General features: G+C 36.4%; 1 protein-coding gene across 1 annotated transcript in view; it reads right to left on the bottom strand.

The window, feature by feature from the left end:
- Positions 1-4,050: 4,050 nt before the first annotated feature.
- RFX6 (regulatory factor X6) overlaps positions 4,051-25,632 on the bottom strand; it is a 56,614-nt gene continuing 35,032 nt past the window's right edge. The window contains exons 7-19 of the mRNA XM_008007236.3: positions 25,417-25,524; positions 20,359-20,436; positions 20,131-20,244; positions 18,357-18,406; positions 17,156-17,315; positions 15,797-15,941; positions 14,076-14,185; positions 13,011-13,128; positions 11,456-11,578; positions 10,593-10,799; positions 8,728-9,240; positions 7,294-7,506; positions 4,051-4,822 (exon numbers count right to left, since the gene is read on the bottom strand). Of these exons, the coding sequence (XP_008005427.3) occupies positions 4,647-4,822; positions 7,294-7,506; positions 8,728-9,240; positions 10,593-10,799; positions 11,456-11,578; positions 13,011-13,128; positions 14,076-14,185; positions 15,797-15,941; positions 17,156-17,315; positions 18,357-18,406; positions 20,131-20,244; positions 20,359-20,436; positions 25,417-25,524 (2,115 nt within the window). The 3' untranslated portion in view covers positions 4,051-4,646. The remainder of the gene's footprint in view (positions 4,823-7,293; positions 7,507-8,727; positions 9,241-10,592; positions 10,800-11,455; positions 11,579-13,010; positions 13,129-14,075; positions 14,186-15,796; positions 15,942-17,155; positions 17,316-18,356; positions 18,407-20,130; positions 20,245-20,358; positions 20,437-25,416; positions 25,525-25,632) is intronic.

The raw sequence follows: 25,632 nt of genomic DNA, 5'->3' as shown, positions 1-25,632 counted from the left end.
AGCTCTGGTTTCTACTGCAGGTCTGGGAAGCTGTCATTTCAGTGTCCCATTAGAGGGGGCCAACCATTGCTGCCCAGGGCCCTACTCACAACTCAGCTTCTCTCTACCTCTGCTTCTCTCTGTCTCCCTCTCCCAGCCTTACTCTTCAGCCTGTTTTTTTCTCTAGACTGTGTGTGTGTGAGTTTTGCAGTCACAGTTCCTGAGGAGATTTTTTTTATAATAATTATTATTTTTTTAAGTTCCTGGGTACATGTGCAGCACGTGCAGTTTTGTTACACAGGTAAACGTGTGCCATGGTGGTTTGCTGCACCTATCAACCCATCACCTAAGTATTAAGCCCCATATGCATTAGCTCTTTTCCCTAATGCTCTCCTTAATGCTCCCCTCCTTGCCCCCCACCCAACAGGCCCCAGAAAGTGATGTTCCCCTCCCTATGTCCATGTGTTCTCATTGTTCAACACCCACTTATACATAATAACATGCAGTGTTTGGTTTTCTCTTCCTGCTTTAGTTTGCCAAGTATAATGGTTTCCAGGTTCATCCATGTCCCTGCAAAGGACATGATCTCATTCCTTTTTATGGTTGCATAGTATTCCATGGTGTATATGCACATTTTCTTTATCCAATCTATCACTGATGGGCATTTGGTTTGATTCCATGTCTTTGCTATTGTGAATAGTGCTGCAAGGAACATATGCATGTATCTTTATAATAGAATGATTTATATTCCTTTGGGTATATACCCAGTAACAGGATTGCTGGGTCAAATGGTGTTTCTGGTTCTAAGTCTCTGAGGAATCACCACACTGTCTTCCACAATGGACAAACTAATTTCCCAACAGTATAAAAGTGTTGCTATTTCTCTGCAACCTCACCAGCATCTGAGATTATCTGATTGGATTAGTTAGATAATATGAAGTGTCATTATTGGGCAAAGTTTTGTGGAAACCACCTCATAGTGTACTGGTTGGCCTTCATTTCCTTTTAGAAGTGTTATTGGCTTTTGAAGTAGGACAATTCCTCATTGTGCAAATCTGACCCACACATTGTAGGACATTGACATGGATGGTCTTGGCACTAAATGCTAGTGTGCCTTCCCTGTGTAGGTATTGTGATAATAATCCCCTCTCCATTTCCAAAATAGGCTGTGGGCATGTTAGACCTTGAGGGTCTCCTGGATTCTTCTTTGAAAGGGGAACAAAGAGAAAGGCTTTTACATCCACAACTATAATGGGAATTTAGCGTAAATTTTTGTTTAAACATTCTGACCTGAAAGCATACTTGGGAGCATATAACTGAGGAGAGCTCTAATTTTTATTAGTGCAACACTACCCGCAGAGAGGAAAATAAACCAGGTCCATTGTGATATGTGATTCTATGTGAATGATATAGCTGGGTTTTAAGTTGTTGTAAAACAGGTTCTTGGTCTCTAAATTCTATTAAGAATTTACTAAAGCCAGGATTGAAGTGGCTCATTCCTGTAACCCCAGAACTTCAGGAGGCTGAGGCAGGGGGGTCACTTGAGCTCAGGAGTTTTGGGAGGATCACTCGAGCCTAGGAAGTCTAGGTTGCAGTGAGCTGTGATTGCACACTGCACTAGAGCTGGGTGACAGTGAGACCCCGTCTAAAAAAAGAAAAAAAGAAAACAAAAATCTACTGAGTTAATTGGAGCATTCGTTTGTTGTTAGGTCTTTTATCTACAGTAGCCACCACACCATAACATAAGGTTTGAAAAATACTATTCAAGGGTTGAGTTATAGGCCTGGTATGGTGGCTTATGCCTGTAATTCCAGCACTTTGTGAGGCAGGAGGATCACTTGAGCCCAGGAGATCAGGACCCATCTGGGTAACATAGAGAGACCCCCATCTCTACAAAAAGTTAAAAAATTGAAAAAGAAAATAAAAGAATTGGATTATAAACCGAGAATTTTTTGAATTCTGATTTCTAACCTTAATTTTGCATTTCACATAAGCATTAGCAGAAACAGGCCACTTTATAATTGATACTTCACAACTTCTAAAAACTACTTGAGGAATAATATACTTACTTTTGGAAACAGAAACACTAAAATGCTAGGCAAGATCCTTTAACCTATTAAAATTAACAAGAATATTAGAAAATGCCTTGAGCACCCAGGCTTAGATCCATGAAGGAAACCATTTTTAAATGATGAGTGTAACTGAAGGGCAGAGAGGTACTATGTTGTCTCATGCTCCTTCTAGGTAAAATTAAAGACGCTGTCACCTTTAATTCATGCAGAACTAGCACTGCCTCTCCAGAGGCATTTGAAAAACTGAGAGGTGTTTTTGGTTGTCACAATGACTGGGAAAGGGAGTTCTATTGAGATTTAGTGTTTGAGAGCCCGGGATATAAATCTTGTCCAATATGCAGAAGAGTGAGATAAAAGAACTGTCCTGCCTGAAAGCCAATAGTGCCTGCATGGAGAAACACTGTTATGCATTTAACAGAGATAAACTCAAGTCCCACTGCCTGACAAAAACAGCAAGTTAGTCATCTGTCTCTTGGCGTCAAGATTGAGCACCTTGTTATCAGCCAGGTGCAAATGAGACCCAGAGATGCTGTTCACTTGTCTTGTAAGCGTCTCCCTGCTCCGGGTCATTTTCTCTCATTTACAAAGAGGGTATCAATATATGGCAAATTATTTACACTGCAATGCTTTACAAATAGGGTAGGGAAATCCTTTGCAAACAGGGTTAGAGAAAATCCTTAAATACATTCTTTTGAAATGCTTCTTTCTGTCTCCCTGATCTCATTCCCTCTGCTTCCAAGTATTCTCTGTGTTTATCCACTGGACATCTAGATCAGAGAAACAAACTCCAAATAGCCCCCTTTTCAGGCTAATTTCTCCCCTATCCGATTCAGTCCCTCTCTCCAACTAGTGTTAGACATTCCCTAAACATCACTTTCCCCACGTTGCCTTTCTACTCAAAAATCCTCTGGGAGCTTCTATTTTCTATCACATTATCCCTTCATTGTTACACAAAAATGTATAAGGTATGACAGTGTCTTTCCCATCTTTGTATCTTCCATGTTGTTATATAATGAAGTGTCTGACACATAGATGCTGAACATATATTTAATTAGTATACGTTAAAATTTTGGTTAATTTTCAAGACTTATGGCCAGAAGCTTTTTAAAGCTGTTTTGTTTACTACTTAATTCCAAGTCTTTATCACTTTTCTCCTCTGTATTTCTACAATATTTCTAGAACAAAGAATAGAACATTTAATTTGCTATTCTTCATGATTTGTTACTGTTGTAATCTTTTTCTGTTCACTTAATTAGATTATAAACTGCATACCGTTGAACATATAACTAAGTAAATGGTAGACATACTCTGACAGGTCCAGAGATAATTGTTTATTGCTTGCTGAAAAAAATTCTACAGTTTGTTTTACCAAATTCCATCATGATGTATAATGAGTATCTGGGGCTTATAGATCCTTTTATGATGTACCTGGGGTTTACAGTATAACCTAATCCTTAAAACAAATAATATGAGGCTTGTTATAAGACTATAGGAGAAGCCTGTAAAGTTAATGGAAGTCTCCTACCACATGCCATGAACGCTACAATAGACCTTTCAGTGAAGCATATGGAAAAGAAAAAGAAACAGAGCTAGAAAGATAGTGTTATCAAATTGTATTAATTTATATGTAATGATTCCTTCACTTCTGAATTAGGCTTTGCATCAAGCTAATCCCTGAACACTCATTTACTTTCAATGTATAAGAAAGTACTTGGTAAAAGACTGCTTCTAAATCTGCAAAGTTTCAAATAGTCTATAATTCACAATTTCTTTATATTTATAGGCAAGGATATGATATGCAAATGTTTTAAAATTATAGTGTTTAACCAAACAACTTTACTTCTTAATCTCATATCCAAAGGAGCTGAGATTAAAGAGTAAATCCCCAGTATTCTTCAGAAACAGTACCAGCCCCAAGAGCACCACACCTTTAAAAATATTTCCATACATTGTTTCTTTTATTCCTTTTAATCTTTTTTAAATAAAGAGGGGAAAGCACTTATCATCTCCATTCAGTTACATAGAATCGGAATGCTGCTATGTGACAGAAATCATCACACTAATGCACAGGAATTGAAAGTCAAGCAACTTTGGTATTGGCTGAATTGAATTAAGTCTTGACCTTGTAAACATTTCCATTGGAGGTAGAACATACACATTTGACTTTTTGTCAAATAAGGGATAGTAAACAATGATTCTGAGATCCCAATAAATTAAAGGTATTGTAAAGGCATTAAATATACTTTTAAAAGAAACCAAAGATAAAAGGGCACACAGATGTTTAATAAATTAGAAAGTGAAATGTAAATCTTCATAGCTGAAATGTTTGCATCTTCAAATCTTCACTGGTTTTATTTGATAATTTTTGAAACTATGATTAATAATGAGCTCACATTTTAAACTCTTAGTGTGCAGGGTAAACTCTACAAGTAACTCCATTCACTATGGAGTTGTCCATAGTACCAGTGACTTAAAAACAATGTCAGCCACTGCATATTCATTTTTCTTTACTCTTATGGAAGTCTGAGTGAATAATGATATTTGCACAGTAGAGATTGTTTTTTAAGTTTTAGCACCCCCTCCCACATTGGTGGTTTAAGTGCCTCCAGCTGCTGTTCCCATGAACACAGTGTTGATAGGTGGTAAACAGGACACCATTTCTCTACTGCTTGTTCCATGGGAGTCCAGGGTTTCTTGAGCTGGATACTGGTTGGAAGTTCCATACATACATTGGGATGAGGAAGAAGGAATTGGGGTTTGCAAACTGGAAGCTGTAAGGGAAAATATAATCAGCAATTGAAAATTGATTGACATTTTCTTTTCTCTGCTAATGCCACTCATTTTAATTCCCTGTATTTATTTTTGCACTTAGCACACATACCTATTCTAAATTTGAGTCTGTATGGTTTACCAGATCTTACATTTTTTTCCCACTTGCTAGTCTCCCAGAAATTATTTCCTCTACATATTTCACAAAGAAAACTCAATTTCAACTTAAGTGCTATCACCAGACTACATCCCCCAATCTACCTTCTCTTTCCATCTGCACTTTTGTGGTTGTAGTTCAAACCACCATCTTTTCTCTCCTGTACCAACACAGCAGCCTCCTGACTGGTCCCATGATCTCCACCTTTGTCTCACCCACTCACCCTCCTGAGAGCAGCCAGAATGATATTGCTGAAGAGCAGATCAAACTTTCATTTCAAATGCCATAGTGGCTTCCCATACCCGTAGAACATGATCCAAGCATCTTACCCTATGTAGATGCGCCCCTGCTTTTTGTTTTATTTTGCTCTACTCTCTCCTTCATTCAACATGCTTAAGACACACTGGCCTGCTCTCTGCTTGTTGATTGTTTTCAAATTTATTGTGATTTCAGCGGTTCTGTATTCACTGCTTCTTCTGCCTGGAACTCCTCCCTCAGATCTTCACATCTTTGCCTCCTTCTCATCACTCAACTTTCAATTCAAATGTTTCTGCCTCAGGATTCCTTTCTCAGCTGTCCTACAGAAAGCAGCTCCTCCTTTACTATCTGTCATTTTACCCTATTTAATCAAGTTCAGAGTACTTGGCATTAACTTTTTAATGCATTTGCTCACATATTTATTGCCTTACTGTCCCTCTACTATAATGTAAACTTCTTACAGGCAAGAACTATGGCCTGATCACCACCATATCCTCACATCTAGAATGGAGTCTGGCTCCTAGTAGGTTCTCAATACAATTCACTAACCGGCTCACTAACTCTGTATTTCCCTCATATATGGTTGCTGCTTTCTTATTGCTGACATGGCATGCTCTCTGTCTAAGAACCAGGCTTTACAATTAAGAAACAGTTGAACTCAATTCTGCTTGCACTACCTATCCACTTATTCTATCCCCTCATTTTACCCTGCATCACACTTTGCCATCTACTTGTAAGCCAGCTCTGATCAACTAAAGCTTAGACTCCACCCTACTCTTAAACCTATGTTTCATCAAAGCTTCCACTATCTCTTCAAGTAAACAGAACTAATAGTAACAATAGCAACACAGTACATTTTAGTCTCATGGTGAGAAAACTTCCTGAAGTGGAATTTTCTGCTTCATTAGAGTAACCTAGAAGCAATGACCATTTGCAGATAGCAGGAGATGAGCTGCTAGATTCTGCTCAGGGAGCATGTGTGACAGTGACAGGAAGAGAAGGAGTACTTCCTATTGAATTATTGGAAAGGTACACTGAGTGAGGAGAGATGAAATTGATTCCATTTTCCCTTATGCTCTAGTTGTGTGTCAATGCCCTTTACTTATGCTAGTCTGAAATCAATTTCACTGGAAGATTTTAACCATCTCATATAAATATTAACACTCTGCCTTGATACTTAGTGAATATATATTTGCCCTGTGAAATCTTATTAGTAATTTTAGAAGCTAAATCTATAGTGACTAAATCTATGTTATTACTAATAACATACTAATTATACTAATTATGTATAGACTATACATATATATATATATAGTTTTTATTCCTTTTTTCACTCACTCACTTATTGAGTTTCTACTATGCGGCAGACATTTTGTTAGGTGCTGGTGATGCAACTAGTACCAGTTGCAGAATTTCTTCATAGACGAGGATTAAGAAAGGTAACCCGGTTGGAAGAAGATTCCAGGAGGCTCCATGGCAAGCACACTGTTTTTCTTATTTTTACTTACATGATATGTCAGAGAGCAATAAAAATAGCAACATTTTCTCGAGGTGTTGAATCACATTTTAAATAAGAATGAGAGAATGCTAGTAGCACCCATCACAGGACACCAGTTCTTTTAAATTTTGGAGTGATTTTTGGATACTTATGGAGATCATGAGACCTAAAGATACCTCTTGCCACTACAACTGGGTCCAACACTAATCAAGAGTGAGAAAAAGATATTATTACTGCCCTTTTAAAACTTACAGTTTTAGACTGCACTTGACAGGTCATATTAATTTTTTGCTTCCTTAATAGATGCCAGCTATTTTTTTGTAAAACATAACAGATCTAGCAGTAGGTTGCATAATAGAGATATACACAATAAGAAATGAAAACCTGTTACTGTGTAGTCAGATACAAAAAATGTAACTTTAGATCCAAAGTAATAATAATAAATCAACTGTGGGAACATGCTTGCTCAATTCACCTCAGCATATCTCCCTCAAGTAATGCTGCATACCTGAGGTCAACGACTTCTTAAAATGTTTCCAAGAACTACTAAAATAATTTACCTAGGACTGGAGTTCGACATGCAGCTGGAGATGATGTGTCTGTGTAAAACGAGCTGGTCTGTTTTCTACCACTGTCATCTAAAATGTTAAGTGGATCGTGGATGTCACTGTAGGGGGGCAGTGAGCGAACACTGCTGATGACAGAAACATGCTGATTCACCATTGATCCGAGCCTATGAGACTCTGGGTAGTTTATGTTGCTTCCATAGTATCCTGTAACAGAAAATGTTGAGAATTTGCTGTTAACTTACTACAAAGAACTTCAGAAAGCAAAAAGGTGACAAAGTAATTAGGTGATGTGCTAAAGATATCAAACTGCAAGTATTACATGTGTATCTATCTATATATGCTACAGAACTGGATTTGCGCTTATATATAGATAAGGTTTACTGTGCTGTTTTTTTGTTTTTAATATGTAAGAATTGTAGCATCATACATAATTTAATATAATAATTATAGCATAATACATAATACATAATAATTGTATTAACTTTAAGACCAGATTACACCTCTGTCAGATTTCCCTTATCTAAATTAACAAGAGCTACCTAGGAAGAAAGAAAAAAGCACTATCACCTGTCACAAAAATACTACTTTCATGTATAGATGCATATTTAGGGGAGACAAAGACTGGCCTACACTTAGGAGAAAGACACCAAAGAAGTCTACACACAAAGCCTATTTTGGTGACTCAAGGTCACAGGTCTCTCTAGTTCCCTTAACTTCCAATTTTTATTGGCCCGTTTTGGTCCCAATCTTTAAAATCTGCTTTTAGTTATCTGGAAGAAATATTATCCACTAAAAATGTTTTCAAAAGACAGAACATTCTTCTTTGGGGCTATTAAGGTAGATCTCAAATGTATGATATTACCTATCTTTTTTTTTTTTTTTTTTTTAAACATGTGTGGTATTTAGGAGGACAACTTCAGGCCAGGGGTGGTGGCTCACACCTTTGGGAGGCACCTCAGCATTTTGGGAAGCCAAGGAGAGAGGACTGCTTAAAGTTGGTAGTTTGAGACCAGCCTGGGCAAACATAGCAAGACTTCATCTTCAGAAAAAATTTAAAACTTAGACAGGGATGGTGATGCATGCCTGTAATCCCAGCTACTTGGGAAGCTGAGATAGGAGGATTGCTTGAGCTCAGGGGTTTGAGGCTGCAGTGAATCATGATCCTGCCAATGCACTCCAGCCTGGGCTACAGCGCAAGACCCTGTCTCAAAAAAAAAAAAAAAGGAAGAAGGGCAACTTTAGGAAAGCCACAAAAATTAGGAAATATATGTGTATGTGACAGAAATCAGCTCCAAATGTCTAAGTTCCATGATCTTTGGAAGCCTTAAGTGAAAGGACATGCTGGTCAGCAGAGGTGGAACGCAATGTCTGATTCTGCCTCATTGCCATCTCAAAAACCAAGAAAATTCTTTTACATCTCAATACCATTTGGTGAATTAGGAGGCAGTGTTGCTCCTTGGCAGCTGGCAGCTCCTGTGTTGCTCAAGAAATTGAAGCTTCCTGTGTTTAAAAACTGCATATTGTGTGAATCCTGGGCTTGCAGGGATGGGCCATAGCTGGATGGTGGCCGGGAGTTATATGGAGACCCCGCACAGCTACCACTGAAGAAGTCTCTTGAAAGCTGCTGTTCAGTCCAAGCCATGCATCGACCATGCTCGGTGTGATGAGGATAGAGTCCTGATGTGGGGTGGGGCTGTGCCCTAAACACAGTCTGGTAGTTAGAGCTGGTGCTGTAAAAGTCATGGTTGGCTTGAGGGAGAGTAGGATAAATGGGCTCTGGGTATGTGGAGCAGTGTGATGGAGCTGACAGTACTGGGCCCACACTTGGGGGTCTCCCTGCCATTGGTCCTTGGTTAATGACACTTCCTCGGCTTGCCATGGCTGGAGAAATGGGTGGTGTCATCATATGACCAGCATTCTGTGAAAGCTCCATTTGACCTGCAAAAAATTACCAGAACATTCCTTTAGTGTCATATTAAAGTAGATGAGCTCACATCTTTAAAAAATGTTCAAAGGATTTATTAATGTATTGTTTTCCAACTTGCTTCATTCCTGCTCTCCAAAAATAACTAAACTGAAAAGCACCAAAAATCCAGAATTTAAAAAATATAATCGCAACACATGTATGTGTCACAACAGCGGAGACGGATTTGGTGACTATAGAGGAAAGTCTGGGATGGGCTTCATGGTCTCTCCACAGGCAGCATGGGGAGGGCATGGGTGTCTGCTGCTCATATTTCCCCATAATTAAAAAATTAGCTGATTGTTAAACTGTTTGACTTTTAGGGTAAAAAGAAAAAGTCTCTAATGTCAAAATGGCCATGGCTTCAAAGCAGTCAATTCAAAATGTCATGCAAACACTTCTGATAAGTAATGTGATTTATGAATGCGACCAACTCTCTGGGCCTCCGATGTTCCACTGGTAGAATTGGACCCCTGAATTATAAGGCTTTTCTAGGTTTAAAATTCTGTATATCAAAAGAAGTAATGTATAAAAAAGATTTCAAAAAAGACGCAAGGCAATAAGCAGATTTAAAATACTGCTGAGTAGCTAGGTCAAGCCACCAAATATTCATTTTGACACAAAAAGAACCTTAGATCAAAAGGGAGAATTATTGTAACAATTAACCTAAAATGGCAGAATCCAGTTTTTTTTTCTTTGATATGGAGTTTCACTCTTGTCGCCCAGGCTGGAGTGCAGTGGCCTGATCTCAGCTCACTGCAAGCTCCTACTCCCGGGTTCAAGAGAGATTACATGCGCCTGCCACCACGCCCGGCTAATTTTTTGTATGTTTAGTAGAGATGGGGTTTCGCCATGTTAGGCAGGCTGGTCTTGAACTCCTGACCTCAGGTGATCCGCTCACCTCGTTCTCCCAAAATGCTGGGATTACAGGCATGAGTCACTGCACCCGGCCCGAATCTACTTTTTAGGGGAGGAGAAATAAAGTCTCCTCAAAATCCAAAAATAAGCAACCCATTTTTTTTATCTTCAAAGCATCTTAAGAATTTTATGTATACCTCATCTAATTATTTCTTCCACTAAATTAACTAGTTATTCATACTTCTAATATAATTTATGGAGTGTGTCAAAACATGATACCTGTGTTAATAACAGTATTATTACCATTGCTGAAAATCACAAAAATATTATAAATCTTTATTAAAACTCAGTTAAGATCATCCTTTTTTCTTGTTGGAATTCCTGGAGTAGAGGTTATGAGTTTTAAGAAAAACGAAGGAACAGGCTTCTCTGAGATGCGCTGGAACCTAAGCAGTTCTCTTTAGCGTACCTGTGAGCGGCATGTTGTCTGTATTCCCAGCAGGGAACGGGTGCAGAGCAGGGCCTAGGCCTCCAGATTGACTGGATGGCAGAGGGAGATAGGTTGTCTCCACATGGCTTTCATTCTTCACAGAGTCGCTGGAAACCATGCTCCCTTTATTACGGTTGGCCAGAAAGCATGAACTCGGAGAAGCAGTGAAAGCAGCTTTACTCGCATCTGTAAAGAGTTTTTAAAATGGGAAATTTGAGATTTTTTTCTCATATTCCTAGTAGATACACCCAAGTAAAAGAAAATGAAAATGTTTCATTGTTGAGTATTGAATCTGGAAACTACTAAGCAATGTTTCTCATGGGAAGTGAGGCTGTCAGACCTTTGCTCTTGGCAGTGATGCTAGGGTTTTTTTAGCTGCATATTTGTGGATGTGGATGTAGATGAGGAGCACTAAATAATCCACTTTGGAGTGAAGTCTTCAAAATGCAAGTTGCCCCATCCCAAATAGATGTGTTTCCTTCCTTCTCTAAACTCCTATAGAACCTATTTTTACACCACTTACCTATGTAGTATACCATATGTGTCTTGAATTACAGTTATTTTTTGTATTATAGTCACTTCTCCAACTTCACCTTAATTCCCAGAAATTAAGATCACCAATTTTGTATACTTCAGAGTTTCCAGTAAAGTACTTTTGACTACTGTACATATCAATGAATGAAAGAAAAATAGTGCTCCAATAGTGTGACTATATGGTGAGAATTAGTTTGGAGAAAAACTCTGAGATTATGATAAACCCACTTAATATTTGCACTTACAAATTCTTGAACTTCAGATTTAAACAAAGAAATATGCAAAACAAAATGGTTATTTTAAGTTACCTGAATTCTTCATATACTTGTCCAATAAATTCTGTAACTCTTGCTCTTTGTCATTATTAAACTGGGTCTCCATGGCCAGGAGAATGTATTCATCAAGAAGCATTCGAATCAAATGAAAAGAACCTTGTTTATAGGTGGAGAATGAAGAGAGGACAGTGTGAAATGTGAAAAGGGGAGAGAAAGAGAAGGAAAGGGAAAGAGAAGTCAGTTATCTTTGTGACCATCTCGCAACACTTTACAAGGAGCAACTGAAATAAACAAATACTTGTTGGACTTTAAATGACCTGCTAAGACCAACATGCTTAACTTGGATCTCTGATCTTTCTGTGTATTGCCTGCCCTGCTCTCTGTGTGTACTGTCCTGCCAGCTCTTTGGCCACTAATTACATCAAAGGAAAATACGGATGAAAGTGAGACATGCTTTATGCTTTAAGAGGGCACACACTGGAGTGTGATAAGCTTTAACTTGGGGAGAATGACTCTACTCTGCTCTATTTCTGTTTACTTTGTACTAAATAATTAGACAATGGCGAACATGGTCTGAAAAAGGCAAGTAAAGAGTTATCTTTCTAGCCTGAAACAAAATATTCTTAGATTTGGCAAAAACTAAAAGAGTAATTTTCAAGTGAAATCTGTTCTGGAAAACTAAAACGTCTTTTAACTATTCAATAGATTTTCCAACAAAAGTATTTTTCATAGTAAGGCCAGACTTCAATGCTGTATATTTTATAAAACTTTAAATATGGGAAGTGTATTTCAAATAATAGACAATGCATTTTGTTTATTCTTCAATACAAATTCACTGATTTTATTTAATTCTACAGAACATTAAATACAAACAATTTAGTTAATTGTAATCTCTTTCATAATGTGAAGATTTCCTGAAATGCAGCTACCAAATGCAGAGTTCCTACCCATGAGTTTAACATTATAACTATAAAACAGGAGTCTCAGGAATTTTAAGGAAAAAGAAGGTGTTCAATTTTATAAAAAGCTAACTTAACCCTCTGTGTCTCCCAAGTCGTATGGAACAGGAAAGATGGGTCAGAGACATGAGAGTGTGTCTTCTAAGCTGTTTATTGATTCCTGGAGTGCAGCTCTATGGGTGCTCAGAAAAGACGCAGAAATTTGCCATATTGCAATGAATAATAATTTCGTAAAATAATGTCTTAATTATCGTTTAACACAGAAAATTTATCCAAGCACTGATGGAATGTAATGATAATAGCTGCTATGCATTTCCTGAGTGCTAGGCAATTTGTTTTTATATACATCATCTCACCAAAGTACCTACATAACCCTTTGAAGAGAATATTCTTCCCCTTCTTCAGTGAGCAGATTGGCCCACAGCCAGGGAGGATCATTGTTAGGATTTAATCCTGCTTATGGTCTGACTCCAAAACCCAGGTTCATAACTACCATTTTCTCATAGCTCCATATTTAGATACAGTTTAAGAAGTGACAATGTAACATGTTTAAAAATTGACAGGAGATGTGACTGGGGAACAAATGATATAATTCATGTAAGAACAGTTTTATAATGCACATATGTTACCAAAACTGGATGCATTGTTCAAGGTGAGATTATGCATTACTCGAGCACCAAAAAAACTCCACTTTAACAGAAAGTCTTGAGCTCTCTTCTTTAATGACCTTCCATTTTGTTTGCTGGTCTAAAAGTAAAGGAACAAAATGAAACTATAAAATCTGTCCTCTCAGTACTACATTAATCCTATGTTAGATCAAGAAGTAAATATACTGTCTAACAAATGGACAGATGGCATGGCATTTATTTCATCAAATAAAACTATCTGTCCTGGGAATTTAATGTTAGCCTGTCTTTGCTGATGTTCTAAGGGTAATAAGTCTGTATTCAATATGGCTCTGTTTCCTAACAGAATTAGACAGCAAAATGAAATAATTTTCAAAATATTTTTATTTTTAATTTTTATTTGACAGAGCTTTAAAAAGAACAGAAAGTGAGGTGTGAAGGAAGGGCTATATATTTTTGTGAATGATTGGCTTCTTTGGTACTGAATGGTAAGCTATTTTCCTTCCAGAAGGAAAAAAGTCTCCAAACTATAACTACTTTCCTTGATATGGAATAGCTAACACCAACTAGTGATGGATATATTTGTTCTTATTGCTTGTTTCATGATGGATGACTAGGTTAACTGAAGAAAATTAAGAAACCACAGAGAAAACACAAAATACTGAGCTTTTGGAATTCAGAAATGCAAATGCTTAGAACCATGTTTTCCATCAGCATTTATGAAATCTTGCTTTTTAGAAACGGGCCAGATCATTCCAGTTTCTAAGTTTATCTTTCTCTACTGATGTTATCAGCTGTAATGTTATTGACTGATAGGGAAGGCAGAGCATCTTGTAGTCTTTGGGCGAGAAAGGAGAAATATAATGGAATCCATGCCCAGTGCCCTCAAATCTTGACATACTCCTAATCTCAATATTTGGCCTGCCTTATTCGTAGAGCATCAAAAGCTTTTCAAAGCCTTCACACACACCGCCTTCCACCCCTCTCCCCCCAGTCAAAAAGTTATAGCCAGTTTAGCATTTACTCTTAACAAGAAACTTATTTTCTGAATCTGTCATTAAAAAGTACCTTAATAACTCTCTGCTCTACCACAGTATCCAACCATTCAATAAAAGCCTCCACGGTGGCATTCTTCTTAAGGAGATCCTTCAGTTCTTGGAACACAGTGATAGAGTCATCTACCCAGGAAAAAAAGAAAAGAAAACAGAATATTGCACTCGACTTGGAATCCAAGAGAAAACCTAAAACTAGGAATCATCAATTCTTTGATAGCATGAAAGGGAAAGACAGATAAATGGTGAAAAGAATATCATATATTGAAAACAGTAACAAAAAAATCCTTAGTACTGTACTCTTCAATGGTGTGTGTGTGTGTGTGTGAGAGAGAGAGAGAGAGAGAGACAGAGAGAGAGAGAGAGAGGATCTTGCTTTGTTGCCCAGGCTGGAGTGCAATGACATGATCATGGCTTACTGCAGCCTCAGACTCCTGGGCTCAAGTGATCCTCCTGCCTCAGCCTCCCAAGCAGCTTGGACTCCAAGCATGCACCAACAAGCCTGGCTAAATTTAAAAAAAAAAAATTGTAGAGAAAGGTCTTGCTATGTTGCCCAGGCTGGTCTTGAACTCTTGGGATCAAACAATCTTCCCACCTCAGCCTCTAGAAGTGTGCCCAAAATTTTAATAAGTCTATATATCTTGGTATATATTGAAATATAGGTTTCAATATTATATATATGTGTATGCATATACTAGGGAAGATTAAGTTGGTTATGTAGTTAAATATTCATTTTGAGTCTAATGTTTTCATTAAATGGAACAGATTAGTTAAAAGCTAATGAATGAACCTAAGCTTGGTGATTTCCTGCTTTCCAAAATATCCTTTATCTTTAGTAAAAGTTAAGTTCTTCACTGCAGAATTGAGTCATTTACCCGAATAACGTTTTATCATGTAATACTTAAAAGGATAGTTTAAGACTATCCTTCTATTAAAGGGTTTAACGTTTACTGAATCTCAAAAGGTAATACTATTTTACATTAGGAAATAAAAATTGTAGTTGACATTGGCCCCAGAGAGCAGTCCATAGTTTGTGCACCAGTGTATGGGAGGCTGCAGGCTTTGTCTTTTCAAAGACAGTGGGAGGAAAAAATAGTGGCTGTTATCCCTTGGAATTCAAGACTAGTTGTCTAGCCACACATATTGGCTTGGTAGTCTCTGTCAGATGGTCTAAACCTGAGTAGAGAGTCTGCTTTGAAAAGCAGTATTGTGCTGAGATACCATTTTGATATGTATCATACAACACAGGATGACAAGACTATAAAACACATGCAAATTTGTACACATGTAATGTAAAACTGAAAAAAAACTTACAAAACTCAAAACCATTTTGATTATTTTCAGATTATTTCCATTTCATTTATTTCTGGGTAATAAGATTATAGATGACTTTTATTTTACTCAATATTTTCTGTATTTTCACAGTGAGTAACTATAACTATTTTTTATTAGAAGATAATTTTTTTAATTAAAAATATTTTTATAAACCAGGTTGTTTTTTTTTTTTTTAATCAGATGTGATGTTTCAGCCCAGAACACCTTTGACGATGCGGGGAAACATGTTTGGTTGTCTCAGCTTGGGGGAGGCTGCTACTGTCATCTAATGGGTGGAGGTCAGGGATACTGCTAAACATCCTACAACACACTGGACAGGCTCCTCCAACAGAGTTACCCAGCTCAAGATGTCAATTTCCTGAGCTTGGGAAACCTTGTTCTAAACAAAGAGAATGGACTTACGTTCAGTGTAGATACCAGATTCAGTGTCTGTGCTGCCTGAAATGGTAAGAAGGGCTTGAGAGCCAATGCTGTTCAAATCAACCCTTTCAATATCAGATACCATAGAATTAACGACATGCTGGTCAAAGAGAGCTGGTCTGGCAATCTGCATAGAGAAAGTAAAGAAGACACTACACTATTATCATTTCTAATGTATCTAGAAGAAATTTTTAGCTATCAGAAAAATAGTTCCTTGAGATAAAAGTATCATAAATAACTTTTTTCTTGTTTTAAAGATAAAAACAGTAGCTGAGACTCATGATCATCTCTGTTAAAAGTTTGAAAATTATTTTTAACTTAGAAAATATAAATGGATTTTCTTTGTCCATGATCATAAAATAAGAATTTTTAAATGTTACATTTCCTATCTGAAATTATCTCAAGCTTGTCTTTTAAAATTTAGAAGGCAAGAAATCTTCATAAAGCAAATAATCATTTTGGGGAAAGAGAAGTCGATTTTAACAATATACAATGTGTAATTCTTAATTTATGAATGACTTTTGTTCTCCCTACTTAAAAGAGCTATGATTAGTCGGCAGTTTAAAATGTGTTAAGTTTGTGGTTTCACAATATTAAGTATCACATAGGCTAATTTCTCACAACCTTATTTGTAGCAATTAGATTCACATGGCAAATACATGCTAAATTGCATTCAAGTTTTTTAAATTTCAAATCACAGAGAGGTTGCAAAGGTAGTGCAGAGTATTTCCATATACTCTCCATCCAGCTTCTTATCATCTTCTGTAACTATTGTATATTACCCAAACCAGGAAATTAACAATGGTACAATACTATTAACTACAGACGTAATTCGAATTTCACCAGCTTTCCCACTAACGTGCTTTTTCTATCATAGCATTCATTTTTGGGTCTCATGTTGCATTTAGTTGTTGTCTACTTAGCTCCCTTCAATCTGTGAAAGTTCCTCAATCTGTCCTTATCAGAAGATTCATTATTTTATTATTATTATTTTTTTTTTGAGACGCAGTCTCGCTCTGTCGCCCAGGCTGGAGTGCAGTGGCTGGATCTCAGCTCACTGCAAGCTCCGCCTCCCGGGTTTACACCATTCTCCTGCCTCAGCCTCCCGAGTAGCTGGGACTACAGGCGCCCGCCACCTCTCCCAGCTAGTTTTTTCTGTGTTTTTTAGTAGAGACTGGGTTTCACCGTGTTAGTCACGATGGTCTCGATCTCCTGACCTCGTGATCCGCCCGTCTCGGCCTCCCAAAGTGCTGGGATTACAGGCTTGAGCCACCTCGCCCGGCCAGAAGATTCATTTTTTATATGGTAATTCAAATGCTCTCAGCTTAGCAATCAACATACCTGAGCAAGATGTAAGAAAGATGTTTGTCGTTTCAGAGAAGATACAAATCTTCGCACAATAGGTATTTTCTTATCAGTTAGGGCTTCTGGCAAGTTTTCCAAGGATGAAACAACCCACTGTTCCCAATTTTTAGCAAAATTTCTTATGTCTGCTAATAAGCTACAAAGAAGGCTATGTGTTAAATGCTTCATTGTTAAAAAATGCATTAAACAGTTATATTTTAATTGAGGTATATTATTATTCTATGATTTCATGAGCAGTACTTTTGAAGTCAGACAGCCTAGGTCTGCCATTTATCATCTTTTCTATGATATGTTTTTTAAATGTTTGTGGATGCATAGTAGGTGTATATATTTATGGGGTACATGAGATGTTTTGTTATCATCTTGGTCAAAACACTCAAGCTCTTCAAACTCCACTTCAAGTACCCAAATCAGAGTACAGAATAGATATTTAAAGACTACAATTGATAATTAAAAGACATTATTGGTCAGGCTAATACCAACTATCATATAGATGAAATAATCTAGAGGAAAAGGTAAATAAAAAGTAAAATTTGTTTTATCAAGCAACATCTATTTTTGGAGCACCAACTATGTCCAGTCCTACATGAATTTGTACCCCCAAAGTACTAAAATAAATTTTATCATTTCATTAGATTTTGTTTGCAGAGAAAAAGTTGGGTTTTTTTTCAGAATTCTATTGTTCTTATATTGAAAAGTTTTTTTGAAAAATCTTCTGGTATTGTTTCAATAAACTATTTGAGATTTTATTCCTTTGTTAAAAGAAGGCAGTGATTTCATCATGCCACTTTCTGCTTTTGTAATTAAGACAAAAGTTAATAATAAAATATAATAATTTATCCTATAGTTTTTATTCTTGTGGTTATTTTCCATTAATTATCTTTTTTATCATACTCCAGCTAGTTTCCATTGAAAAATTTCTCGAAGGTCAACAGTGCTTAAATCTATTTTTCACTTTAGCCACTCTCAAATTAAAGGGATTGAAGGATTGTTTCACCCATTTTGTTTATTGAGGCCCAACTATAAGACACATCGCTTCCAGCAAATACAAAGGGACACAAGTAGAAAATAGTCTTCTTGATAAATGAATAAATTACTACCTAATGTTTTCTTCTAATATAATGCATAAAGTTAAATCCTATACTAGGAATGCTCATGTTTTATTAACTGAACATACCTTTCAGGCATTTCTTGCATTGTTGCAGGAATTAGTACATCTGTAAGAACCTTAATCATAGCAAAAGAGGTTAATACAAATCTTCACGTAGTATTTCTATAGAAAGACATATTATTGGCCAACTACTTTTTATTCCTAGCTTCCTAGAGAATAACATGTTAACTCCTTTCTGAAAGTTATAATTTTGTCTCTAACATGAATGTATGTATGAGTTGTTTGTGAGCATGTATGACAATAAAAACAAGAGATAGCACTGTATATGTATATGCTCAGTATGTTAATTACCAATGGATTGGTCCATGGTAATCATACACTGTTTTATGATGAAAAGCTGACCACTTTCTAGAGGTGGGAGGAAGATTTTTTAGAAACTCATCTTACATCGTTCTACTTACAGAGCTCACTGTGCCTGCCTGGGTCCATCATGAGGGGGAGAAACTGGGTTCATTTAAAGATATTTAAAGTCAGGATTTTTATACCAGACTAAAAAAAATAGATCACTTAAAGGGAAAAATATGTTTTAAAAGTATTTCCTGGACAAACTGAATGACAGTCCAAAAAGCTTTGCTCTGATGGAAATGTGTGTGGACGAGCCCCAGGTCTTTTCTTACACTCACTCATGGAGCTGCCTCCTCTCCCCTTTTGGGAGCCTTTTCAAGTGTTAAGTATTACAAACAATGAATGCAAATTAAACTGTTTTTCTCTAAAGAATGGCATTCATATTCAATCCAGAAAAAAAAAAAAAAAGACAATCCTTACTCTTCTTCGAAATTTTTTCAACTTTAACTTGAACTAAAGGCAGAAAATATATTGTACTTTATTCCTCCTTTCTCCTATGATGAGTAAGTACTGGATAGAGGACAAAAAGATGAGCTGTCTTATTCAAGCTGTCTCATTAGTTCTTGGTCTGCATAGGGGCTTCTGGACTTATCTATAAATAGCTTATCTATAAATAGCTTTTGTTTTACTTTTCTGCAAAGCTGAGAATCTGATAGTGGCAACTAACTTAGAAGGATTTTATTTCCTAAATGTTAACAGCGTCCAGCTTGGGTTTTCTTGCCAACTCAGATTATTTTTTAAAAGGAAAGCTTTTGTTTTTCCTTATGATAAGTTAGCAGGCAAATGTAGGCAAACTCACTTTAAAGTACCCACATTGCAATATAGTTTTCTCCGTCAGCTTAGAGCCTGTAGCCACCAGGGAAGAGACTGTCAGGAATTAGCCTCTTTCCATCTCCCATTAAATGTTTGGCTAGAAGGACAATCAGTTTGTCCTTATTTAGGATGTCTTTGAGATCCTTCTGTAGACACTTAGGAACTCTGATTTGGTTTGAGAAGAGAATTAGACATCAGTGCATTAAAGTTAGAGGTTTTTGAGATTTTCAAGTTATTAATCTCATGAGGGTGCCTAATTCTGCTTTCTGCCAAAACACTGGCATTGTGAAAAAAAATCCATTGTGTTATTTTAATCTGAAAACACCTTAGAGAGTTAATAAAATTTAACTAACTTTTCACATATTAATAAGTGTACCACATATAGATTCATTATTAGCTGGAAAAACAAATTGAGTTTGTTTTACTTAATGTAAACTTCAATTAAAACACATACACTATTAAACGTGCACTATTAAATTGCTTGCTTTCTCATCAGAAAAAAAATGATAATGTATCTCCAGCCATAAATAATACATTTACTGAAAATATATTGCAAGAATTTAGATAGAATGCTATGTAAAGAAATAAATGGCTCATGTTTAAGACATATCAAAGTGCTTACCTTATAAAGAATTGAGTCACAAACACAGAAAATGTCAATGATAACAGGATTTTCAAGTAAGGGAAGAAGATGGTCAGGCATTCCTTGCCAAAAGTGTAATAAAAAATGCTGGATCTAGTTGCAGAGTAAAAAGTATGTTAAGATTTTTTTCTTTAACATGAACTCATTAAGAACAGAACATGAAAGTATATATAATAGGGTCAATAAAGCATTGTTTGTCATTCTTACCTCTTCAAAGTTTCCATTAATTGCATTGTCCAGGATACACTGGCAGTGAGTTTTGTACATCATTATGAGCGTATCAACCTATTTCAAGGAAGAAAAAGCTTAACCAAAGCATCCTTTTAACACTGCCTTTACTTGTTAATTTGTTCAACACACATTTTTTAAAAGATTCTATTATGTACCAAGCAGTATGCTCAATGTTGAGGACTCGAAAATAAAGGCAAAATTCTTATTTCAAGGATCTTAGTGCCTTGTGAAGGGAGAAAAGCAAACAAATGGACAACTACAGTATAGTATGAAAAAGGTAATTTTTCAGAGTACTATGGACCAAAGTAACATCCTAGTTTTATGCCCACTAAAATATTAAATTTTAAAATTTAATTTTTAATTTAAATTTAAATTTTTTTAAATTATTTTTTGGGTAAATAAACATAAAGTAGTAAATAAATATAAAGTAGTAAAACTAGTAACAAAGATTTGGGTAAATAAACATAAAGTAGCAAAATACATCAAATCTTCACACAGTTTTATGAAGTGGATGCTTGCAGCAGTATGGCATAACGGTTTCAAATGTTGGCTCTGGAGTCAGCTCAACTTGGGTGCCCACCTTCACTGCACTACTTACCAGGTATGACTGCAAAAGTGGTTTTGTCTCTGAGCCCCCAAGCTTTTTAAGTAGGTAATAATAACATATTACTTACATGGTATTAAGAAAATCAAATAAAATAAGATGTGATACATATGGAACAGTGCCTGGCACCCAGTAAGACCTTACTAAACATTATCTGGAATTAGTAATAATACCAAATGACGCATTTTCAAAAAAAAGTTTCAAACATTGAATGTCTATTATGAAAAGTCTCTATTTTCAAGTTACCATGGATATTTGCATAGCATAGTTTAAAAAGTTTTAAATATATTCAAAAATTTGCAATAGGCTAAAACTAGATAATATTCTGGCAACTTAATAACATTCAAACTAAAACTTTTATTTTACATGTTAGAAATTTCCCTACCTGTTGCCAGTTATGAACTCTATGTGAAAAAAAGCAATGTTTAGAGGTTGAATGTGTGAGCTTTGCCTTCAGATTACCTGGATTTCAATCTCAGCTCTAATTTGCCACTTACTAGTTATTACTAGTTACGTAACATTAGGCACACTACTTGATATTTATGTGCTTTAATTTCCTCATATCTAAAATTGACATGATAATAACTGTAGCTATAAAATAGGGTTGCTAGGAAGACTAAATGAATTAACAAATATAAAGTGTTTGGAATAATCCATAGTACATATTAAGAAACTGATGGATGTCAGCTATTTTGATTCCAATAGCATCTGGAGTAGTGGTGGTGATGGAGGTGTCCTATCCTAACCCTTTGCATTTCCCTTTATTCCCACAAGCCAATACACATATCTCTGTGGTTTAGCTCAGAGCAGTATAACCATGACATGAACATTATTGATCCATTTGAAGGAACTGTGCTGATTATAGAATACCTCTAGCAGGATATGTCACCATCAATGCAAGTGAGACTTGCTCTATATTTCAGGCAATGCTATTATATTTTCAGATTATTCCAAGTCATATGTTTAAAATGAGGATGAGTAAAACATGAAAGATGGAAGGGAAATCATAACTGTTGTCAAAAATTAACCCTTTCTGTATATATCCAAAAAAAAGGAAATGAATATATCAAAGAGAGATATCCGCTCTCCCATGTTTATGGCAGCACTATTCACAATAGCCAACATATAGAATCAACCTAAGTGCTCATCAATGGATGAATGGATAAAGAAAATGTGGTATATACACAAGGGAATATAATTCATCCATAAAAAATAAAACCCTGTCATTTGCAGCAACATGGATAGAACTGGAGGGCATTATGTTAAGTAAAATAAGCCAAGCAGAGAAAGACAAATGTCACATGCTCTCACTCATATGTGGGACCTAAACAAGTGGATCTCATGAAGGTAGAGAGTAGACTGGTGGTTACCAGAGGCCGGAAAGAGGATGGGGAGAGGAAAATAATGAGAAGTTGATTAATGGGTACAAATACACAGTTTGATAGAAGAAATAAGATCTGGTGTTTGACAGATCTGTAGGGTGATTATAGCTTACAATAATCTATTGTATATTCAAAGTAGCTAGAAGAGAACAAATGTTTCTAGCACAAAGAGAAGATAAATATTTAAGGTGATCAATAACCCAAATTACACTGATTTATCCGTACAAATTATATGAGCATATTAAATTATCACATGTGCCCCCAAAATACGTACATCTATTCTGTATCAATAAATTCTTTTAAAATTAATCATTTGAACCCTGAAACCTATTAAAGTACAAGTAAGCCTTTATCTTCACAAGTATTTCTATTTGTTATAACATTTATTGCTTTATATACAAATCATCAAAATTTTTAAAACTTACTGTTAGTATAATACTTAATTTGTTTATTTAATACTTACATAGTCTTAGGGCAATAAATTTTAATTCCAGTGTACTTTGCATTCTTTGTAAACATAATCTTAGTCAATTTTCTGAGAATAGACATTGTATTAAAGTGAGCAGGAGCAGAGGCAAGGCTTAGCTCCACTAAAGACAGTGAACACATGGTGGGGGAGACAACTGCCTCGAGGGACACTATGAGCAGCAGGCCTCCGGCTTCAGTCAGTACCCTCACTGGGGTCAGCTTTTCACTGGGCAGTCTCCATTCTTTCAGCCTTAAAGAAGCAGGTGCTGGCTTGGCGCGGTGGCTCACGCCTGTAATCTCAATACTTTGGGAGGCTGAGGCAGGTGGATTACTTGAGGTCAGGAGTTCGAGACGAGCCTGGCCAACATAGGGAAATCCCGTGTCTACTAAAAACACAAAAGTTAGCCAGGCATGGTGGCAGGCACTTGTAATCCCACCTACAGAAGCTGAGGCAGGAGAATCGCTGAACCTGGGAGGCAAAGGTTGCCATGAGCCGAGATCGCGCCACTGCACTCCAGCCTGGGCAACAGAGCAAGACATTGTCTCAAACGGAAAAAGAAAAAGAAGCAGGTGCCTTAAGTGCTTGATTTTAGCCCCACCACACTTTCTAGGAACTGATAAGTTACCTGAGGAGCCTGGCTAATGGCAAAGAAGGTGACAGAGCTAAATTGTCCTCAAAAAAGAGTGTCAGTCCCTGGCTTTTATGATGGAGTCCACTGGGAATGAACTTAGAAACCAAGGGTTATAAAAGCACCTTGATACCTGAGAAATGATCTACAGACTAGTCTTTCAAATTGGCAGGTATGAACTTCCTTGGAGGCCAGCAGAAAAACATGAAATTCCCAGTAAACTATTGGAGCCTGTTTCTCACCTCTCTTTCTTCTTTGTTGCTTGCCTTTTTGGTCCCCCTCTCTCTCTCCCCAGGTATATTTACACCATAAACATCTTCAGGATAAGTCTGCCTGGAAGCAATCCTCTCCACAAAAGTAACTCAATAAAACTCTCCCTCAGAAGACTGAGATCCCCCTGATTTCTACACGAATCCTCACAAACTGCCACATGTTAACATTCACTGGGGGATTTTCAAATATGAAGTCATCATATCACACATTACATCTATAAGGTAAAAAGTATGTGATAAACTTGAGCAATGTAATGGGAGAGAACAGTCAGAAGTGAACATAGTTTGAGAGACTTCCTTGGATTTGGCATTTGAGAATTATCTTCAATACTTTGCCTATTCTTTTTTTAAGGGTATATTTTACTTTATTTTTTTTCTGACTTTTATTTTAGACTTACAGGGTACACACGCATGTTTGTTACATAAGTATACCAAGAGATGCTGAGGTTTGGAATACGAATGATCCAATTACCCAGATATTGAGCCTAGTATCCAACAGTTAGTTTTTCAACCCATTTCCCTCTTACCCCTTCCCCAGCAGTAGTCCCCAGTGTCTACTGTCGCCATTTTATGACTAGGAATACCCAGTGCTTAGCTCTCACTTATAAGTGAGAACATGTAGTATTTAGTTTTCTTCTCCTGCATTAATTTGCTTATGTTAATGGCCTCCAGCTGCATCCATGTTGCTGCAAAGGACATGTTTTCATTCTTTTTAAAGAATATTTTGCCTATCCTTAACTAACAGAGTATGGCTGTCATAAAAATGAACCCTATAAGTTACGATGCATCTCTACTTATATGCCAATAAACATTTTTTTAAATCAACGTGCTATCTTTACTTCATTTCTACAAAAAGCCCATCACTAAAGTAAAGCATCTGGACATTAATCACATTCCTCTATCTTTGTATCTCAGAAATATGAACTGACTCAATATACTATAAGAGATGTCTTCTTCAAATGTTAATGAAATGTGTACTTTGGTTGAAACAAAAATGTAGAAATAATTATGCTTTAATTTAATAATGGTCTCTGCTACTAAACAGCCAACAGATCCCCGACAAATGACTTTAGAAGTACAGAAATAGAAGATTTAGTTTACACTCTATTACATAAACATTGAAAAGTCATATTAAGAATTATTTACAAACTGAATCCCAATGAAAATGATCCTTTCTTAACTTTAAAAATAATGCAAATGTAAGAGAACACAGAATTTTAGAAGTAAGGAAAGTTCCTGCTCATCTAGCATAGTCCTTGCATTCATCTAGCATGTCCCTCAGTGCTAGGGACTGATTCTGTCCTAGAGAAAAGCTTGATTACCATTTACTGAAATAAAATGGAGATAATTGAAAACATAAAACTTTTAATTGAAGACAGTGTATGTGACAGACACATTCTAGTATTTTCTTCCTCAATAGAGCTTTAAATAAAAAATAATGTTTAGTCTTTAAGGTTTATTTTACCACCTTCTGATTACACACTGTCATGGAGATGGTAAATAATTAATTGGAAGTGTTAATCAATGTTAACAAAAGTTTGCCTCTCCTATAAATCAGTCAATTATGTTTGATTATGAAGATTTCTGATTGCTTCCTGCAGTGCCATGAAATTCCCAGCAAATTGACAAATGGAGCCAACATATCAGGAAATCAATAGAGAAGTATCTGTAATTGATACCTTGTCCTTAGAAATGCATCCTTGGTATACAAGGTGTTGAGCGCTGGGGAATTCTGGAAGAAGTGTTCCAGTTTTTGAGCTAAGCGAATATTTACGAGTGAAGCCACCCTATAATTTAGAAAAATGAAAACAAATACATCATTATCAACTATATGCTTCCAAAGTACTATTCTAGTAAAATACAAATCCATAAAATTAAATTCTTCTTTATCTTGC

Source organism: Chlorocebus sabaeus, chromosome 13, assembly GCF_047675955.1.
Source record: "Chlorocebus sabaeus isolate Y175 chromosome 13, mChlSab1.0.hap1, whole genome shotgun sequence".
NCBI classification, from domain to species: Eukaryota; Metazoa; Chordata; class Mammalia; order Primates; family Cercopithecidae; genus Chlorocebus; species Chlorocebus sabaeus.
This window is presented reverse-complemented; position numbering and strand designations above follow the sequence as displayed.